The sequence below is a fragment of the Vanellus vanellus genome (assembly GCF_965231255.1).
Source record: "Vanellus vanellus genome assembly, chromosome: 1".
NCBI classification, from domain to species: domain Eukaryota; kingdom Metazoa; phylum Chordata; class Aves; order Charadriiformes; family Charadriidae; genus Vanellus; species Vanellus vanellus.
Window position 1 is genome coordinate 133,903,751 of NC_138905.1, and position 16,406 is coordinate 133,920,156.

Consider the following 16,406-nt stretch of genomic DNA (forward strand, 5'->3'; position numbering starts at 1 on the left):
CAAGAGAGTTAATGCCCAGTTAAGCCAGACAGTTTTGGAAACCCAGCACACTTGGAGAGATGATTTGCAGCAGTTGCAGATGTTCCTCTGAAACTTTAGCAGGGAATAAGCCATTATTTGACAGTGATCTGTGAACATAAGCACAGCTCAAAGTCCAGTTACTGTAAGCATCCAGTCTGGCCTCATGCATAACACTGGCTAGTTTTGCCCAGATACTCCAACACTGAGCTCTGCTACTGAGTCAGACTATCTCTAAAAATATTCAGGTTTAAGACCTCCTCATACCAGAGGATTGACAAAATCTTAGTCAGCTATGAGAACAGATTAGCTGTCACTTGAAAAAAATCTGAAGTTGGAAATGGGGTGAATATTTCTTACCCTGATTTTGAATCATTTCCTCTAGCAAGCAAGAATGTAACATAACCAAAACAATAGGACACATCAAAGCACTCATATACGCTTCTGCATCTCTGATATATTCCCCCCCCCCAGTAGCTACACTTTCGATAGAGAAAGGTGAAGAAAAAACCCCACACAAGTTAATTGCTTCATTAGGAATACATTAAGAGTTAGTGTACATTAGGAGCCAAAATGCAGTATATGCTAATAATAAACAGCAACCTGAATGACTGGCATATTGTTTCAGTTCAGAGCTGTATAAATTAATCATTTCAATATATTAAGTCATTGTGTTGTGCAAGTCAAATTCTCACACATAGGCACTCTACCTGTCAACTCCAATTCCTAAAAAACCTGACATGAAAGGGAAATATACAGAGACAAAGTGGGAGGGTGTCAGGTACAAGTGATGAAGGGAACACACCTGAGAAAAGAGATTAACTTCTAGCCAGGTAAAGTCTTAGGGTCAGTTCCAGAGGAGCGCAGCAGGAAAATGGGCCTTCAACCTGCAGCAGCACACCTGACTGCTCTGGTACCAAGCCCACCACAGTCAAGTCAGCCACTCACAGTGCCTCCCTCCACCACCACGTACTAGGAACATAGTAACCAGGCTTGTAGGTGTAGAAGGGTTCCTCTCATTCACAGCATATCTGAAGCATTTCTCCAGTGTCAATATTGTATCTCTATCTTAATCATGAAAAAACTCCAGAATTAGGGGTGTGCTGCCGAAATGCTTAGTGAGCAAAATGTTCATAAATTTTAAAATCCGGAACCGAGGAAAAACTTCAGGCTCCAGTGCCTGCATTTTGCATGTCCTGTATTTTTTAGGCATTAAAACAAAAGGAGAAATAAAATAATTTTAAAATAGACAAAAGTTACCAGAGTTTATGGAAAGCCAACAGCCTCATCCTACTAGCTCTTCCTCTTCCCCAGACATGACAGTATAGAGCAGTACATAATTTGCAGATAACTGGTTATCATTGCCATGCAGGAGTTAACAACTAAATCTTTTTCTTAAAACTTGAAAACTTAAGAAAAATTGTACTCCTTTTGTTCTGGTTGAAAGCATTTTCCTGGCTAGTGTTTGCAACAGACTATCCAGAGACATTTCCATAGAAATATCACTGGCTTAACTAAGAGCTCAGAATGACAATAGTTTCTTAAACTGGTCCTTTTCCTTCAACTACTACAAAATAAACCCATGCCTCACAAGAACGAAAGGACCCCCTCCAAGCACACCCTGAAGCCCCTGCTTTCATCAGTCCCCAGGACAAAGAAGTTAGCTTTTGTCTGACATGTTAACAGACACAAATGAAAAACAACTGGCTTCATAGACACCCACACCTCCCAGGTGCTAAGTTTAGAAGTCTCCTGCCAGAACCCCTCCAACACACACAAGAACCCTTTGTTTTGTCCTTGCTAGCTTTGTGAAAGCAAAACACAGCATGAAGCAGAAATCTATATTAACATTGTTCCTTTCAATCAATTTGCACCTGTGAGAATCAACCTCTTCAGGTTTTCACTCTCTCCACAGACTGAGACTCCACTGCCTCTGTGGGTAACCTGTTCCCATGTTCAACCACCCACGCAATGAAAAAGTGTTTTCTTATGTTCAGATCAAGTTTCATTAGTTCCAACTTGTGCCCACTGCCTCTTGTCCTTTCACAGAGGGCACCACTGAGAAAAGACCAGCTCCATCTTCTCTACTCCCACTGACTGGGTATTTCATATATACATATATGATTTGACATGGACGTGGTTTAGTGGTGGACTTGGTATTGTTAGGTTAACAGTTGGACTCTATCTTAAGGGTCTTTTCCAATCTAAATGATACTGTGATTCTATATGGGTGAGATCCCCCTGAGCCTTCTCTTCTCCAGGCTGAGCAGTCCCAGCTAATCTAGCCTCTCATTGTATGACAGATGCTCCAGTCCCTTAATCATGTTAATGGCTCTACACCAGGCCTACTCCAGTAGCACCAACTCTCTTGTACTGAGGAGCCCAGCACTGGACCCAGCACTCCAGATATGCCTCTCTAGGGCTGAATTTAAGGGAAAGATCCCCAAGCTGAAAGCAAAGCTGTCCCTAGCCTATTGTTGTGTATGGGGTCATTTTTCCCAGGTACAAGACTTGGCACTCTCTTTGGTTGAACTTCATTGGGCTCCTGTAGACCAGGAGTGCCTACAGTGCATCAATCACCCCTCCCAGTTTTGTGTCTTCTGCAAGCTTGCTGAGGATGTGCTCTGTCCCAATGCTTATGTCATTAATGAAGAGAAAGTGCATTGGCCCCATTACCTACCCCTCCTTGAGTACACTACCACTGACTGGCCTCCAGGTGGACTTTTTGTTGCAGATTACAAGCTCTTGTGTCCAGCAGTTCAGTTTTCAATCCACCTCACTGTCAATTTCTCTAACTTGTACTTCACCACATTGTCCACAAAGATGTTACTGGAAACAGTGTTGAAAGACTAGATAAAGAGCGACCATTACTCCTCCCTCTTCCACCAAGCCAGTCTTTTGACCACAGAATGCTATCATGTGGATCAGGCACAATCTCCCCTTTGTAAATTCATGTCAGCTACATCCAAACATTTTTAGTCCTCAACAGGTTTGGAAATAGTTTCCAAAATTTACTCCATCACTTTCCCAGATATCAAGATAAAGTTGACTGGCATGTAGTTCCCTGAATCTTCCTTCTTGCTATTTTGAAGATAGGAGTAGTATCGATTATCTTTCAGTCCCAGATTCTTCGCCCAGATGCACTGAGAGAATCATTGCAGGGTCACACATCTATAAAGAACAAGGAACCTGGTTCTGGGCAAAGAGTACCACACACCTTCCACAATCTACACCTACCTTCTTCCCTCATCTTCCCCACATGCAGGAATCTCCCACAGTTGACTTATCTTCCCTCTGCCACTCACCAGAATGACATCTCTGGAAGCACAGCTTCAGACAAAGGATTGCAAGGGGAAAGATAACCCTAAGATCACCTTTGAAAAGCTGGATTTTTTTTCTTGTACTTTCAAAAACACTATTGTAACTTTAGTAGTAACAGTGACCAAATTAACACAAAGTATATAGGGGCTTTAAGATGGCATTAGCACACAAGTGCATCTTCTAAGGTAGCTCATGCAGTCATGTATCATTATCACCTTTATGGATTAAGAAATACCTTAAATCTTCGTCCAAATATCCAAGTTTAATGTAAAGAGAACAAAGCTACACAGCCACTTCTTCCCTAGCCCTTCTTATAAGACAATAAAAATTCAAGTTCCAGGTACACAACCAGCAAGTCATTACTTAAAACGCTAAGCAAGAATTTAGCCAAAAGCAACTGTATGGAGAGTGAACAGGAATGGCTGTGCTTCAACTTCTGCAAGCAGTGCAAAATGCATGTGCATATAAAAACAAAATCATCATTACCAGAGATGCAGTCTCAGAAACATAAAATCACCTTTTCTCACTTCCTTAGAGCTCTGATAGAGATTTTTCTTTTTCAGTTCTTCCACAAAAGCAAGGTAAGATTCCCTAATCTTCTTTAAGGTTTTATGTACAGTTTTTCCCTAAGTTTTCAGCAACTATAGGTCTACCAGCTCCATCCACTTCTCATAATGGAAACAATACATTAAAGAAGTTACTCCTTCACCTTTCCTCTATTCAATTTCTTGGATTAGGACAACTAAAAGTTTAATTTACTGTACAGCTAAAACTAGAAGTGATTTTTTGTATTGAATACCCCATGTTGCTTGGTGAATCTGAAGTTCCTGAAGTTTTCTGTAATCTCAGCCTCAAAAATATATTCCAACATCAGTGAGGTTTAAACCTTACTGTTTGCACTTCAATGGGACACAAAATTCTAGTTATTAAAATATTAAAAACATCTATTATCAAATTGCAGAATAATATTACCATCACAAAGTACCACCAGTAAACACAGAGTAAGACTAATCTGAAACAGTGTTACACAACAGCTATGATCTTAACTATAAGGTCAATTTTGTAAGGTATCTCATCATTTGAAACTCAACACAAGAGCAGCAGGTTTGGCTCCACATTTGAGTAGAAGTAATGTGGCAGAAGGCTTTCATTGGCAGCATTTGAAAGGCAATATTCCATTTCCATCTAGTCTTCAAGACAAAAAACATTTTTTTAAAAGGTTAAATAGTGAGCTTCTACTACAAGGTCAGATAATGCAGTTACAAAAATTGATTATTTCAGCACATTCAATCACAAAACACTACAACATGGAGTTTAATTAAATTAGTTAGAGCAGAACATAAGGTTTACTAGACTATATCACAGCATTCCCACTCTTTATCTCAGCCTCCCATGACTTTTCAGTCAAGCACATCATTTAAACAAGGAAGTAAAGAACGCTAACAAGGTTGGGCAGTTTTATTCCCGATCATGTAGGATCTCTGGTACAAATGCTTTCAGAGAGACAAGAATTCTTTTTATCAAAGAGCTCTTCCTACTCTAACATGACCTCTGCTGCACATCAAACCTGGCAGCAGAAGCTGAGCACCATTACTGTAAAAGTGATTCAAGCATACAACTACTTTTTTTGTCATTCTTTCTAAGTGAATGCCACATTCCCAACAGCATTGGTCATTCTACATCTATTTTATGGTTCGGTGTTAATAACCATGCTGTTCAGTGCTTTTGGAAGACAGCAGAGGCATGCAACCTAGGTAGAGGGTACAGCAGAGAAAGGACCAGAATAAAGTGGCAGAATGAAGAAAACAGATTGTACCAGTTGCACAAGACATTATCCTGTTTTACCCTCCTCCCCTTACCAGGATAGCAACCCTTCAGGTGAGCCAAACTGCAAAGTGAAGCATCAAAATAAAACTATGTTCTCATGCTTCAGTGTAAAGCTAGTCACTAAGCATATACACATGTTAACTAAACAAATCATTTTCTTGCATGAATAAAGCAAGCACATTGCACATACAAAATTAGGTAGACTAGCAAGTTTTTTCAAGAACAAATGATGACTCACCACTGCAACATACATATTGAAAGAACAAGAAGAAAGCATTCACTACCAGTTTAGAGTTCATTCACACTTGAAGACTAACTTAAGCAGTTTCATATTCACAACTAACCTTATTAATAAATTTTATAACCAGGGGCCATATATTTTTTTTCCTGTTGGCCTCCAGACTGATTTCCCAATTAACATATTCTTGACTTCTGGGAGAAGATCAGAGTCTTACTGAATGTGTTTTAAGAGCATGCAGGAAGGACAAATCCTACTTACCAGTTGAGGACATAAATATATCTGGGAGACTGTTACACACACAGCCACACACTTGTGTACAGATTATTTTAAAGTCTTGCAGACTGACTCAAAGAAGACTTAAAACAGACCACTTAAGTGAAGCAGCTCAGCTTTGTTATTAAACTTTTACTATATGTAGTAATAAATGTATTTACTAGTCTCCAAAATTCTGCTACCTAGAATCTCTACCCTCTCATTAGAGAAGGAACAGCAGCCAAGTTCAGGAGGACAGCAGGTATACATGGCCTCTGCACTATGCCACAGTCCTGCAGAGATACCTGTAGAAGCCAAGATGCATCGTCCACAGAAGTCTCTCTGAAAATCTGTACCAGCACAAAGAGATAAGCAATCAAACGCAATGGCCTACAGGAGAGCTCAATTATGAGCATCATTAATAAAATACCCAGAGACAGAAAAAATAAGACTTTCACTGTAACAGTGGCTGACTACAGCAGAGCCAGCAAAGTCAAGGTTAAAATACTTGCAGCATGCCTGAATTTGAAACTACTTAAGAGGAAAGAATGAAGACAGAGGATCACCTTCCAGAATCTACCTTGGTTTTATTTGCATAAGTATTTGATTATCATCTGACATGACTTGGGAAACCAAGTACTGCAAGCACACTTTTCCTGGCTTGTTTACTGCACGAATATGGCGTTCCTGCTTGTTCATCAACATCTGATGCCTCACTCCTGAGGACTCCTGCAGCATAATGCACTAGTGAAGTTTAAAAAGAACCCACCACAGGGACCAAGAGAGAGGTTTTTCCTCGTTAGCTTCCTTAGCTTAGTTTCCTTGAAGCCCCCCATTACTGCTGGAAGCACTCGAGGGACCATTTTCAGCTGGCTAGTAGAGGAATGTTTTCCAGTTAGGCAGGGTGAGTCCTACAAGGACATTCCACAAAACAAAAAATAAGTTTAAGACACAAAGCATGCCAAATTCTGACAGCCAGGACAACTCTGAAGGAGAAACTAAGTATTGTCCCTTCAAAAACAAACTCAGAAAGATGACAAAAGTAGCAACTGCCAGGTCACTATACTTTTCAGAGTAATCACATGCAGAGTTAAAGAATGTTATGAAAGCCTCTCCCACTCACTTACAAATTATTTCTTTCTGTATTTTTGATAAAATACATGCTTTACAAGTAGTTTTCTAATACCTGGCATCTAATTGCAGCTAGTTATAGTGTAACATCCTGTTACAGTTAACAACAACTTTTTAAATGGAGATCTTCTGCAATGGTGCACAACAGCTCACCAGAAGTCCTGCAACTCTCCTGTAACTCTGGAAGAAAAAAACATTTATAGGCCTCCACAAGTAACAGCGGTTGGCACTCACACAGCCGCACTCACACAAAAGTTTAGTTAAGAAAAAAAGCTTTTAACTTTTTTCCCTTTCCCTAATTGCTACTTTACCCTGTAAGATTCTTGCAGGTTTTTCCACTTCATACAAATTCACTGTTCTTTAATACAGAAACAACATTTGCTCATCTAGAGCCAGACACATGAAATTTGTCACACTGTTCTGGATAAGCCACAAATGGCATCTTTTACCTTTTAAAGATCTGAGTCTCACAACAGACTCTTCCAGACTTGCTGCTTGGTCAAGTTTAGTTTTGCTATGGAAAGACAGCATTTTACTAAACTTCTTGCAACACTTCATCCCAACAGATTATCAGAGCTGAGCAATAGGCAAAGAGGTAAGCCAAAGGCATTTGCAAATATCTATAGCCCTTCTGTAAAAAAAAAAAAAAAAAAAAAAAAAAGGCATTAAAAGAGAAAATGTACTTGGTAACAGAACTTCAGCATACCCAAATAATACAGGGTCTCCTGTTCACTTACACTTCAAGCTACTTTCACCACCTGGTACCTGACCATCTTCTAGAAATGTATTAAGCAAAGTGATTAGTACTTGTCATATGCACTTCTCTCCTTCCAAGGATTTTGCTATTAAAAAGGCATGGTCAGAGAAGCGTACCCGAAATGGGAAATACTGATGTGTCAAAAGCAGTCTATTTCCTGCACAAAATTTGTTCCACAGCCTCAAACCAGACTCATGGAAAATATCTCCCATGCTGTTAAAGTTCACCTTCACCGGTGACAGTCCCTTCATGTCTGAGCAAGCAGCCATAGAGTACTTGACATGATGCTGGAGAATCAGATAATTATATTTTCAGAGTTCCAGTCATAAAGAATTTTAATCTTCAAAACTGGAAATCAACAAAAATAGGGAATGAGTTCACAGCAGTCCTTACTACTGAAAATGGAAAGCTATTAATTCCTGTATTAATGCCTCCTGACAAGCCCTGTTTGTGCTCTCACACACAGCAGGCCAGTTCTTGGTCCAGGCCTGTTAGAACTAGACTGTGGAGACCTGCAGGGCTCAGCTCAAACCAGCCCAGCCAAGAGCCTACGCTGCTCACAGAGGCTGCTAAAGGAGCACAACTTAAACAGACCCATTCCTGAACTGCAGCTGCAAGCTGGCTGCAAACACACCTTTAGCCGAAGTTGATAACAGAGTTGCAAGCTCCAGAGGCATTTAAGTCTTGTTTAATCTTTATTTACATGGTCTACACATACAGATCATAGTCAAGGAGTCAGCAATTTTTGATAACGTACCATAAATCAATACAGTAAAGAAAGAGATAAGCATATCATCTGCATGTTATCACTATAATCAGGCGTTTCAGCACTTCACACAACCCAATACTCAACAGAACCAGACAAATTGAGCTGTAAGGCTCTGAGATCCCTCCGCAATGTTCAAAATATACTTAGTGCATTTCTACTGCTAACTGCAGCCACCTCTAGTCACAGAAGCAGAATCTGTCTCACAAGAAAAACAAAGCCCTAGAATCTCTAGTACATTAGGCAACAAAAACACCCATTACAGAGAATACCAATTTAAAAATAACTATATACAGCCAAGTTCTCAAAGGTTAAAATGGAAAAAAAAAATCAATTAAATCTTAGACACTGCAAAGTATTTAGTATTAGTTTAAGCATTTCTCCTTCAGACACGAGATTCTGACTTGTGGAAAAACCCTGCAAGAGACACCAAGTTTTCAAAGCCAGTCACCTCTTCCTGCTTTCTCTGATATTTCCAGAGTGCTGGGTGAATTATGACTCAGCTAGAACTGCTAATTATCTGCTTATTAAACCAAACCAGCACCAATTCCAAATTGTTTTTACTACAGCAGGATGCATCTCACCACATAAGATCAGCTGAACTTGTGAAGTTTTCACAGGTAGAAATTCAGGTAGAGGTTTCAGAGATGGCAGAGAGGAACAGCCAATACAGCATCCCTCCTCATCATTTAATTCTCCTGTTTCTGGGAAATTGTCCTGTCAGAAGCGTACTTTTTTGATTAGTCCTTGAAGTAAGGAAACTCATCTACAAGGCTCCAAAGCCACATAGAACTGAATAAAGCCTTGTCAACTCCTGTACACCCTCCAGAAATTTAGATCAGCACAGCCAAAACCAAGCATATAAAATTGTGGTCCTGCTCTACAAAGAGCATAAAAATTCCAATCAAAACAAAGACAAGAATGAAAATATTAGCTTAGTTCCACACAATTCAAATATTTAATAATTTGATAGCCTAAGTAAAGACTTCAATACTGAAACAACAGTTAGTAGAGTTACTTAGAAACACCTTATAATCAAGATTCTTCCAGAACACAATATATATGACCAGTTCGTTAGTATACTTTTAAGGATGTCAAACAGTGGAGTATATCATGCAGTATTATTAAACAGCTGTAAACAACAAAAAAGAGGGTTATTTAAATCTTTACACTCTTGACTGCATACTAAAGCTTCACCTGACAGCACTCCTGTCTGTTTAAAAATAGGCCAAAAGTCTAAGATATAGGATTGCCAGTAGAGTTAATGGCACTTTCTTAAATTGCAATGGATGCTTCAGCTGAGATTTTATGTATTTTTAATCAACTTGTAAAGCACTTAAATGCCTCCCCTTGGAAAAAAAAAAAAACTCTAAAAGAAAAATTTTCTAATCAAGTTTGTCTCCAATATATACAGTTAGGCAACAAAACACTAACCATAGTATAAAATAGCTTTTGCAAGTCAAATCCAATCTACATGATTCCAGTTAGATTTTTCTTTCACACAATTTATTAGTAAACAGTATCTCTTAACATATTGTCTACATGCAGCAACATTTAGACCCGAGTACTAAACCCATTAGGCATTTGTTATTTACATGTATTCCTACTGATAACAGGCTTGATTTCCTCAACAGTTTCCCCCCCCTCCCCCCCCCCCCGGGTCAGAATTGAGCAGTAGACTCTACAGACAGGAACAAAGCCACTGACAGCGAGCCTAAAGAGGAGGCTCAGCCCACAAAAGGTCATGCCCTCTTATCTCCATGAAAACATTAATTTGAAGAAAAGTGCACACACACGCCTACTTATCCTTTTTCTTAAAAACCCCAGGGACTGCCTTACCTGCACTACAGCCCTGGCATTTCCATTGTGTGATAATTCACACAAGAGTTTCATATGAATTTATTTCAGTAACTGTGTCAGTTCAGGGAATCACTGCCCTCCTCCACCAGCTTATTCATCTGTGTCCTGGCCCTGAATGTTGTCAGCACAACTGTTTGTGCAGCTGTACTATGAATTGTATAATCCCCCCCAGCAATAATCCCAAACAGTAAACTTTAAAACAGCTAAACCTAGCTTTCCAACAAGTTCTTACCCTTTCAAAGCAACTTTCTGAAGCAAATAAAAAAAGCAAATCTCAAGTCTACATATCTTCCACCCCTTAAAGAAACTTGAAGAATATTAATTATTTCAATACTTAACAACCAAGAAAACTAAGCTTATATGACACATTCATGCATGTGATGGAAACACTCCCATGTATGAGCAGATTTACAGCATGCAGTAATCTAAACTCATTTCTGTAAGTGTATAAGGCACCAAGCATCTACATACTTTCATAATAAAGTCTTTACACTAAATAGCTTGGAGTGTCAAATTCCTCATTTTTCTGATTGACTAACAAAAATGTCATTAGCCCAGAAGTGAAAGGCATGACTAAAGCCTTCTATGCACCAATTAAGAATGGCAAGCAACCTGTGTCCATTTTCATAAATGTTAAAGCACTCTTGTATTTTAGGATGGGGAACACTACGCTGTTTGCCTGCTGAAGTCATCTTTTATCTCGGGGGCCACAGATAAGCAAGACAGCTCAAAGGACTGAGCTCTACAGGTGCTGCTTTAATCAGCTCTTGAGGAGACCATCATAGGAAGTCAGGCTGCATTATTCAGCTATCAAAGATTGAGCCATCCTTATACATAAGTGCCTATTACTATTTTTAAAAGCTGATGCAATGCATAATTAAAGGAGGTATAGTTATGAAGACAGACAAAAGGGCATTTTCTCTAGAATGTATTGAAAAGTTTTAAGAAAACTGACAGCTTTTGGTAGAGGTACATGGCTTCGCTCCCAAAATAGTGGGGGGGGGTGGGGTGTGTGTGTGTGTGTGTGTGTGTGTGTGTGTGTCCCATCTCAAACCAACACAAGGACTTGTTTTCTCCTCTAACTCCCTTACACCCATGTTTTCATTGACATTGCTGGCATCTCTCAATACCTCCAACATCCATCAACCTTACAGAAGTGATGATGGTAAACAATAAGAAGTGCCTACTATTCCAGTTATTCTCAAGATCCTTGCCGAGTACACACCTGAACCCTGAAGAACATGTGAGATACACCACAGTCCAATATCCCAAGAGAACTGGACCACCTGAAGAAACCAGGGCTGCTATTGAAGGGTTCTGGCACATGCCAAATCAGCCAGCCAGTGCGAATGACCCACCAGAACCTACACCATTCTGCAGCATAAGTAGTTGCTAGCTAACAGCTGCACAAGTATTAACACATGACAAGATTCCATCTTCTAACTGCAGAGCTGTGTCCTCCAGATCCCTTCACTGACATCCAAAGACAAAGTCCCTCCTTTATTCCCTGAAAACCTCAAAAGACTGAGGATGAAGACAAGCCACACACAACAGAGCACATGAAGAAACAAACAGATCCTACCAAAATGTTAACATCTCAGAAACACTATCCCATCCTGTATAGTCATGTTCAATCTTGATGCTGGACAATAACAGTGAAGCCTTTCTTCCCTTCAGGATTTGTTACATGTGAACACAGAACCATATTCAAATTACTTCAACCACCACATATAACAACTATCATACATAAACAGATTCTTAAAGAAATAAACACCATAACCATATACAATTATTGCAAGATGCATTGTTCAATAGTTTGTGTTTCATTGCAAACTTGCTTTTATAAACCGAAGTCTTGCCTTCCTACAAGGTGGCAAGTTTAACAGCTATATTTATACCTACCAAAAAAATACATATTTGTCAAAAAATGAAGACATGGCTAATGTTTTGAGGAATAAGGAGTGTGCGTTTACCAAGAAGTTAATGGATTCTGTAGTCTCCACAATACAAAGATGCAGCAGCTTCAGCTGAGATGCTGAGATAACACATCACAAGATCATAAGGTCCAAAAGCACACATCTCATTTTACCAAATGCCATTTCATGGTATTCCAGCTCATTCAGAAGTTTTTTGTCCACATAACTTACAGTAAAAACCTCAACTAGTTGACAATCCATGATTCAGCATTAAAGTTTAACTCCTTTAACACAAACTACAAATGTACATTCACCATTTTTTCCTCTGTAGTCAACTCTTTATGCTTTGGGCCATAAGCACTAGGTCAGAGGAAAAACTCCACATGAAGAATAGAAGCCAACTTCAGAGCTGCCATGCATAGAAGAGAGTGCTTCACATCTCACTAAAGACATCTATTGTGCTGAAACAAACATAAGAAGGGAAAAAGTCTTCTTCCCTCCTTTGATCAACACAGCAACACTTCTACAGTTGGTCCATCCCCCCAAGCCCATTTAGGCACATACATCTTGATTGGAGAAATATCCAAACATTGTCTTCAAAAGTAGAAGGAAATGGAATAGAAAACCTACCTGAAAGCACTTAAGATCATTACCACACTATTTAATAGTATAGTTTTTATATCTTAGAGCAGCTATATAACTACAGTTTATTTTCAATAAATCTAGTCCCACTCTTCTCGCTGGCAATTTTAACTCTTCTGCAGAAGCCAGTTACTGACATAACCCTTGAACCCATGACAGTGCAGGCAATGAGGGTCATTGCAGGGACCAAATGATATTCACAAAAATTGGTTTTAGATTGGTTTAGCTTTCTGATTCTGCTCAGGCTAGATCAGTCAAGCACAAGGCGTAATGGTTTACAATTGGAAGAGAATAGATTTAGATTACATATTAGGAAGAATTTCTTTCCTGTGAGGGTGGTGAAACACTGGAACAGGTTGCCCAGGGAAGTTGTGGATGCCCCATCCCTGGAAGTGTTCAAGCCCAGGCTGGATGGGGCTTTGAGCAACCTGGTCTAGTGGGAGGTGTCCCTGCCGATGGCAGGGGGGGTGGAACTAGATGGTCTTTAAGGTCCCTTCAAACCCTAACCATTCTATGATTATGATTCTATGAAGGTGCAAGGAAAATGGCAGGACTATCTCATTTGCCATTAGGTCACCATTAGAGTAGCTAAGCTGCACTACAAAAATCTCAATGTAAAACAGAAACTGGAAGACTTCCACCATCAAACACAGTAGAATGTCCAAAAGCACACTGTTTAGCAGCAACTCCCCTGATACCTTCCCCCTCCTCTCTGCTCCTAGCTCTCTGAAGTGCAATCACAGCAATGTCAGGAAGGGCACAGCACACAGCAAAGCCCCTGTGGTCAGCAACCTCTCTCTCAAATCAAACTGTTGACAGATTTTATCTGTAGATACGGGAGAACTGCCTTCACACCTCCCTCCCTCCAAAAAGGGGCACGAGAAGGAAGGGGTAGGGCGCAGAAGGTCAGACCCCCGGGAAGGGCAGGCCCTGGGGCGGGCAGGCCAGCCCGAGCGGCCGGCCGCGCTCGGCGCCCCCCGACACGGCCAGCCGGCTTTGGCGCCCATGGCGGCGGCTCCCTCCCCGCCATCAAACCTTTTCACCCATCTTGGCCGTTGAGAAACGTGGTGGTTTCCTCGGTTTCTGGCTCGAACATGCCCCCTACAGATCACTACGCAGTAAAGCTCCGAACCAGCCGGTGGCTCACCCAGAGCCCAGCTTCGCCGCTAATCACTTCCCTTCGCGCTTCTGCGACGAGGTCAGAGGAACACGGGGGTGACAAGACGCTCTGCCGCTACACCCGCACGGCGCTCTGCGGCAGATGCGAGCCCGCTTCATCGTCCCCGCCGGCAGCGCGGTGCCAAGGGCTGCGCTAACCGCGGCGGGCTTCGCCGGGAGCCCCGGCCCGGCCACTCGCAAACAGCCAGGCCCGCCCACCCTCCCTCTGGGCCCGCGGCGCGGCACCTCCCGCCTGACCGTTTCCTCCTGCCGCCGGCGGGGAAAGCCGGCCCCGGCGGCCGGCCGGAGCCCGCCGCGGTGACCGACCGGGGCGGGGGCACCTGCATGGGCCCTCCCGCCCCTGCAGCCGCCCGGCTCCCCCGCTTCGCCCCGAGGCCGGCTGCCCCCGACGCGGGCTCAGGGCAGGAGGCCGCAGCGGGCCGCCCGGCTGCCGAGGTGTGGGGGGAAGGCGGGAGCATGGCGGCCCCGGGGAGCGCGGGGGCACCTGCCCGCCGGCACAGGCGGATGCCGGAGGCGGGGGGGTGACACACACGGGCGGTCAGGGCGCGCCAGAGAGAGGCCCGGGAAGGGGGACGCCTGCGCGGGGCCTGGCGGGCGGGCGAAGGAGCAGCCGCGCCGTTTCCCCGGTGGCGGCAGGGGCGAGGGGAGGCGGGGCGCGACACACCGCCAAGGCGGGGGGGGGGGGGGGGGGGGCGAGGGGGGTGTGAAGGGACGCGCGTCCCCCCTCCCTCTCCGCTCTGCCGCGGTTACCTGTGGCGCCGAGCAGGAAGTCCAGGGTGCTGTGCCGCGCTGCTGCTGCCGCCATAGTGAGGTACAGCCCTGTGCCATGCCTGGAGGAGGCGGCAGCGGCGGCAGCGCGGGGAGCGCGGCGGAGGAGCCTATATGCGCGCGGGGCTGCGGCGGCGCCGCGGGGGTGGGCGGGCGCCGGGAGGGGCGGGGCCGGGGCCGGGCGGCGGGGCGGGGCGGGGCAGGGCAATGGCGGCAGGGCGGGAGGGCGACGCGGGAGCCAGGCCGGCGGCCGCGAGGGGAACGGGCGCCACGCGAGGGGCGGTTGGCCGCGGGGGGGGGAGGGAGTCTGGCTGAGTGGGCCGCTGGCGGGAGCGCGGCCGGGCGGGGAGCGGAGCCCCTTCCCCAATGGCTGCGGCGCCTCAGCCCGGCGACGGCTGGTGCCTGCGCGTGCCGGGCCGCCAGCTCCCGCCTCAGCCCCCCCGGAGCTGAGGCCGGTCTAATCGCCCGAAAAAAGTGCCCAGTTGAGCCCAGATTTTCGTTAAGGTTCAGTTCACACACACACACACACACACACACCCCGGGTGAAATCCGTTAACGGTGGCCTAGGGCTGTGGCCACGGAAGAAGGACCAGCAGCAATGGTGGCCTCTGCGCTGGGGCCACAGGGCTGCTTGTCACCTGCTGGGCTCCCGTGGCTGCGGAGGGACCGTCACCAGAGAATCTCCAAAGCCTTTTGTTTATCCAAAGCCTTTTATTTAAAATCAGCTGTAAACTGGTGTGCTGGAGCCACAGGTGACACCAGCAGCGTGTAGTTGCAAACCCAGAAGCGTGCCATCTAGAAGTAGTTAACGATAGGACCGATGTTTAACTTCGTTGGTTACTGCAAGTTTTACAGCTCTTGGTTCCTTTCATTTCTTTGCAGGATTGGGATCGAATTTGCGCAAAACCATGGCATCGGTGATTTCGTGTGATTCCACAATTAAGATGTTTACAAGTAGTCATTAATGTCTAATCTCATGTACTACCATCATTATTTCTGTAAGCTGCAATAACGTTTTTTCAAGGCAAGCGTACAGTATCCTTGTTTTGAAGATTACAGTGCCACACACGCATCCCGAGCAAAGCAGGAACGTTCACTGGAGATACGCATCAACGGAGGCATAGACATCTGCAGCTCTGTAAGAACTGCACTTTCATCAGCTGGTGTTCATTTGACACAGCCGAGGGCTTTTTTTTTTTAATGATTAATTAGCTAAAATGTAGGGCTTTGCAGATTCCCATTCAACATCTGATCCAATCCTGGATGTTACAGGGGATTACGCAGTTCTGTTTGAGTGGGTTGGGTATCCTTGTTGCCATTTCACCAAGAGTTCTGCTTTTTTTTTCGTGGACTGGACCTGATGCCTCACCTCCGTGGTAAATAACCTCTGCCCAAAAGAGACAAACTGGAGTCTATTTGGATCAAAGGAAATCCCATCGCAGGGGTTCAAATGCAGTACTCTGGCTGAAATCCAGCAGAGGGCTCTCAAAAAGCAGGGAGTATAATAGCTGCTATAATTTATGGTAGCACTTATTTAAGCAATTAACTCTTATCTGAGTTCGCTAAAACTTCCTGAAATTGTTCTCTTGTTCTGTGAGAAGCCTTACATCCTATGATATAATTTGAATCTCCAGGGTCCTTGTTTGCACAACTTAAAAAGAAAAAAGACAAAAATCCTTACTCATCTTTTAATCTACTTGAATGTGTTTCCTTGTTCAACTGAATATG

General features: G+C 43.6%; 1 protein-coding gene across 1 annotated transcript in view; it reads right to left on the reverse strand.

The window, feature by feature from the left end:
* The window catches only part of SMS (spermine synthase), a 50,535-nt gene extending 35,737 nt beyond the window's left edge, over window positions 1–14,798 (reverse strand). Inside the window, exon 1 of the mRNA XM_082498499.1 lies at window positions 14,661–14,798. Coding sequence (XP_082354625.1) covers window positions 14,661–14,715 — 55 coding nt within the window. The 5' untranslated portion in view covers window positions 14,716–14,798. The remainder of the gene's footprint in view (window positions 1–14,660) is intronic.
* Between the last annotated feature and the right edge of the window lie 1,608 nt (window positions 14,799–16,406).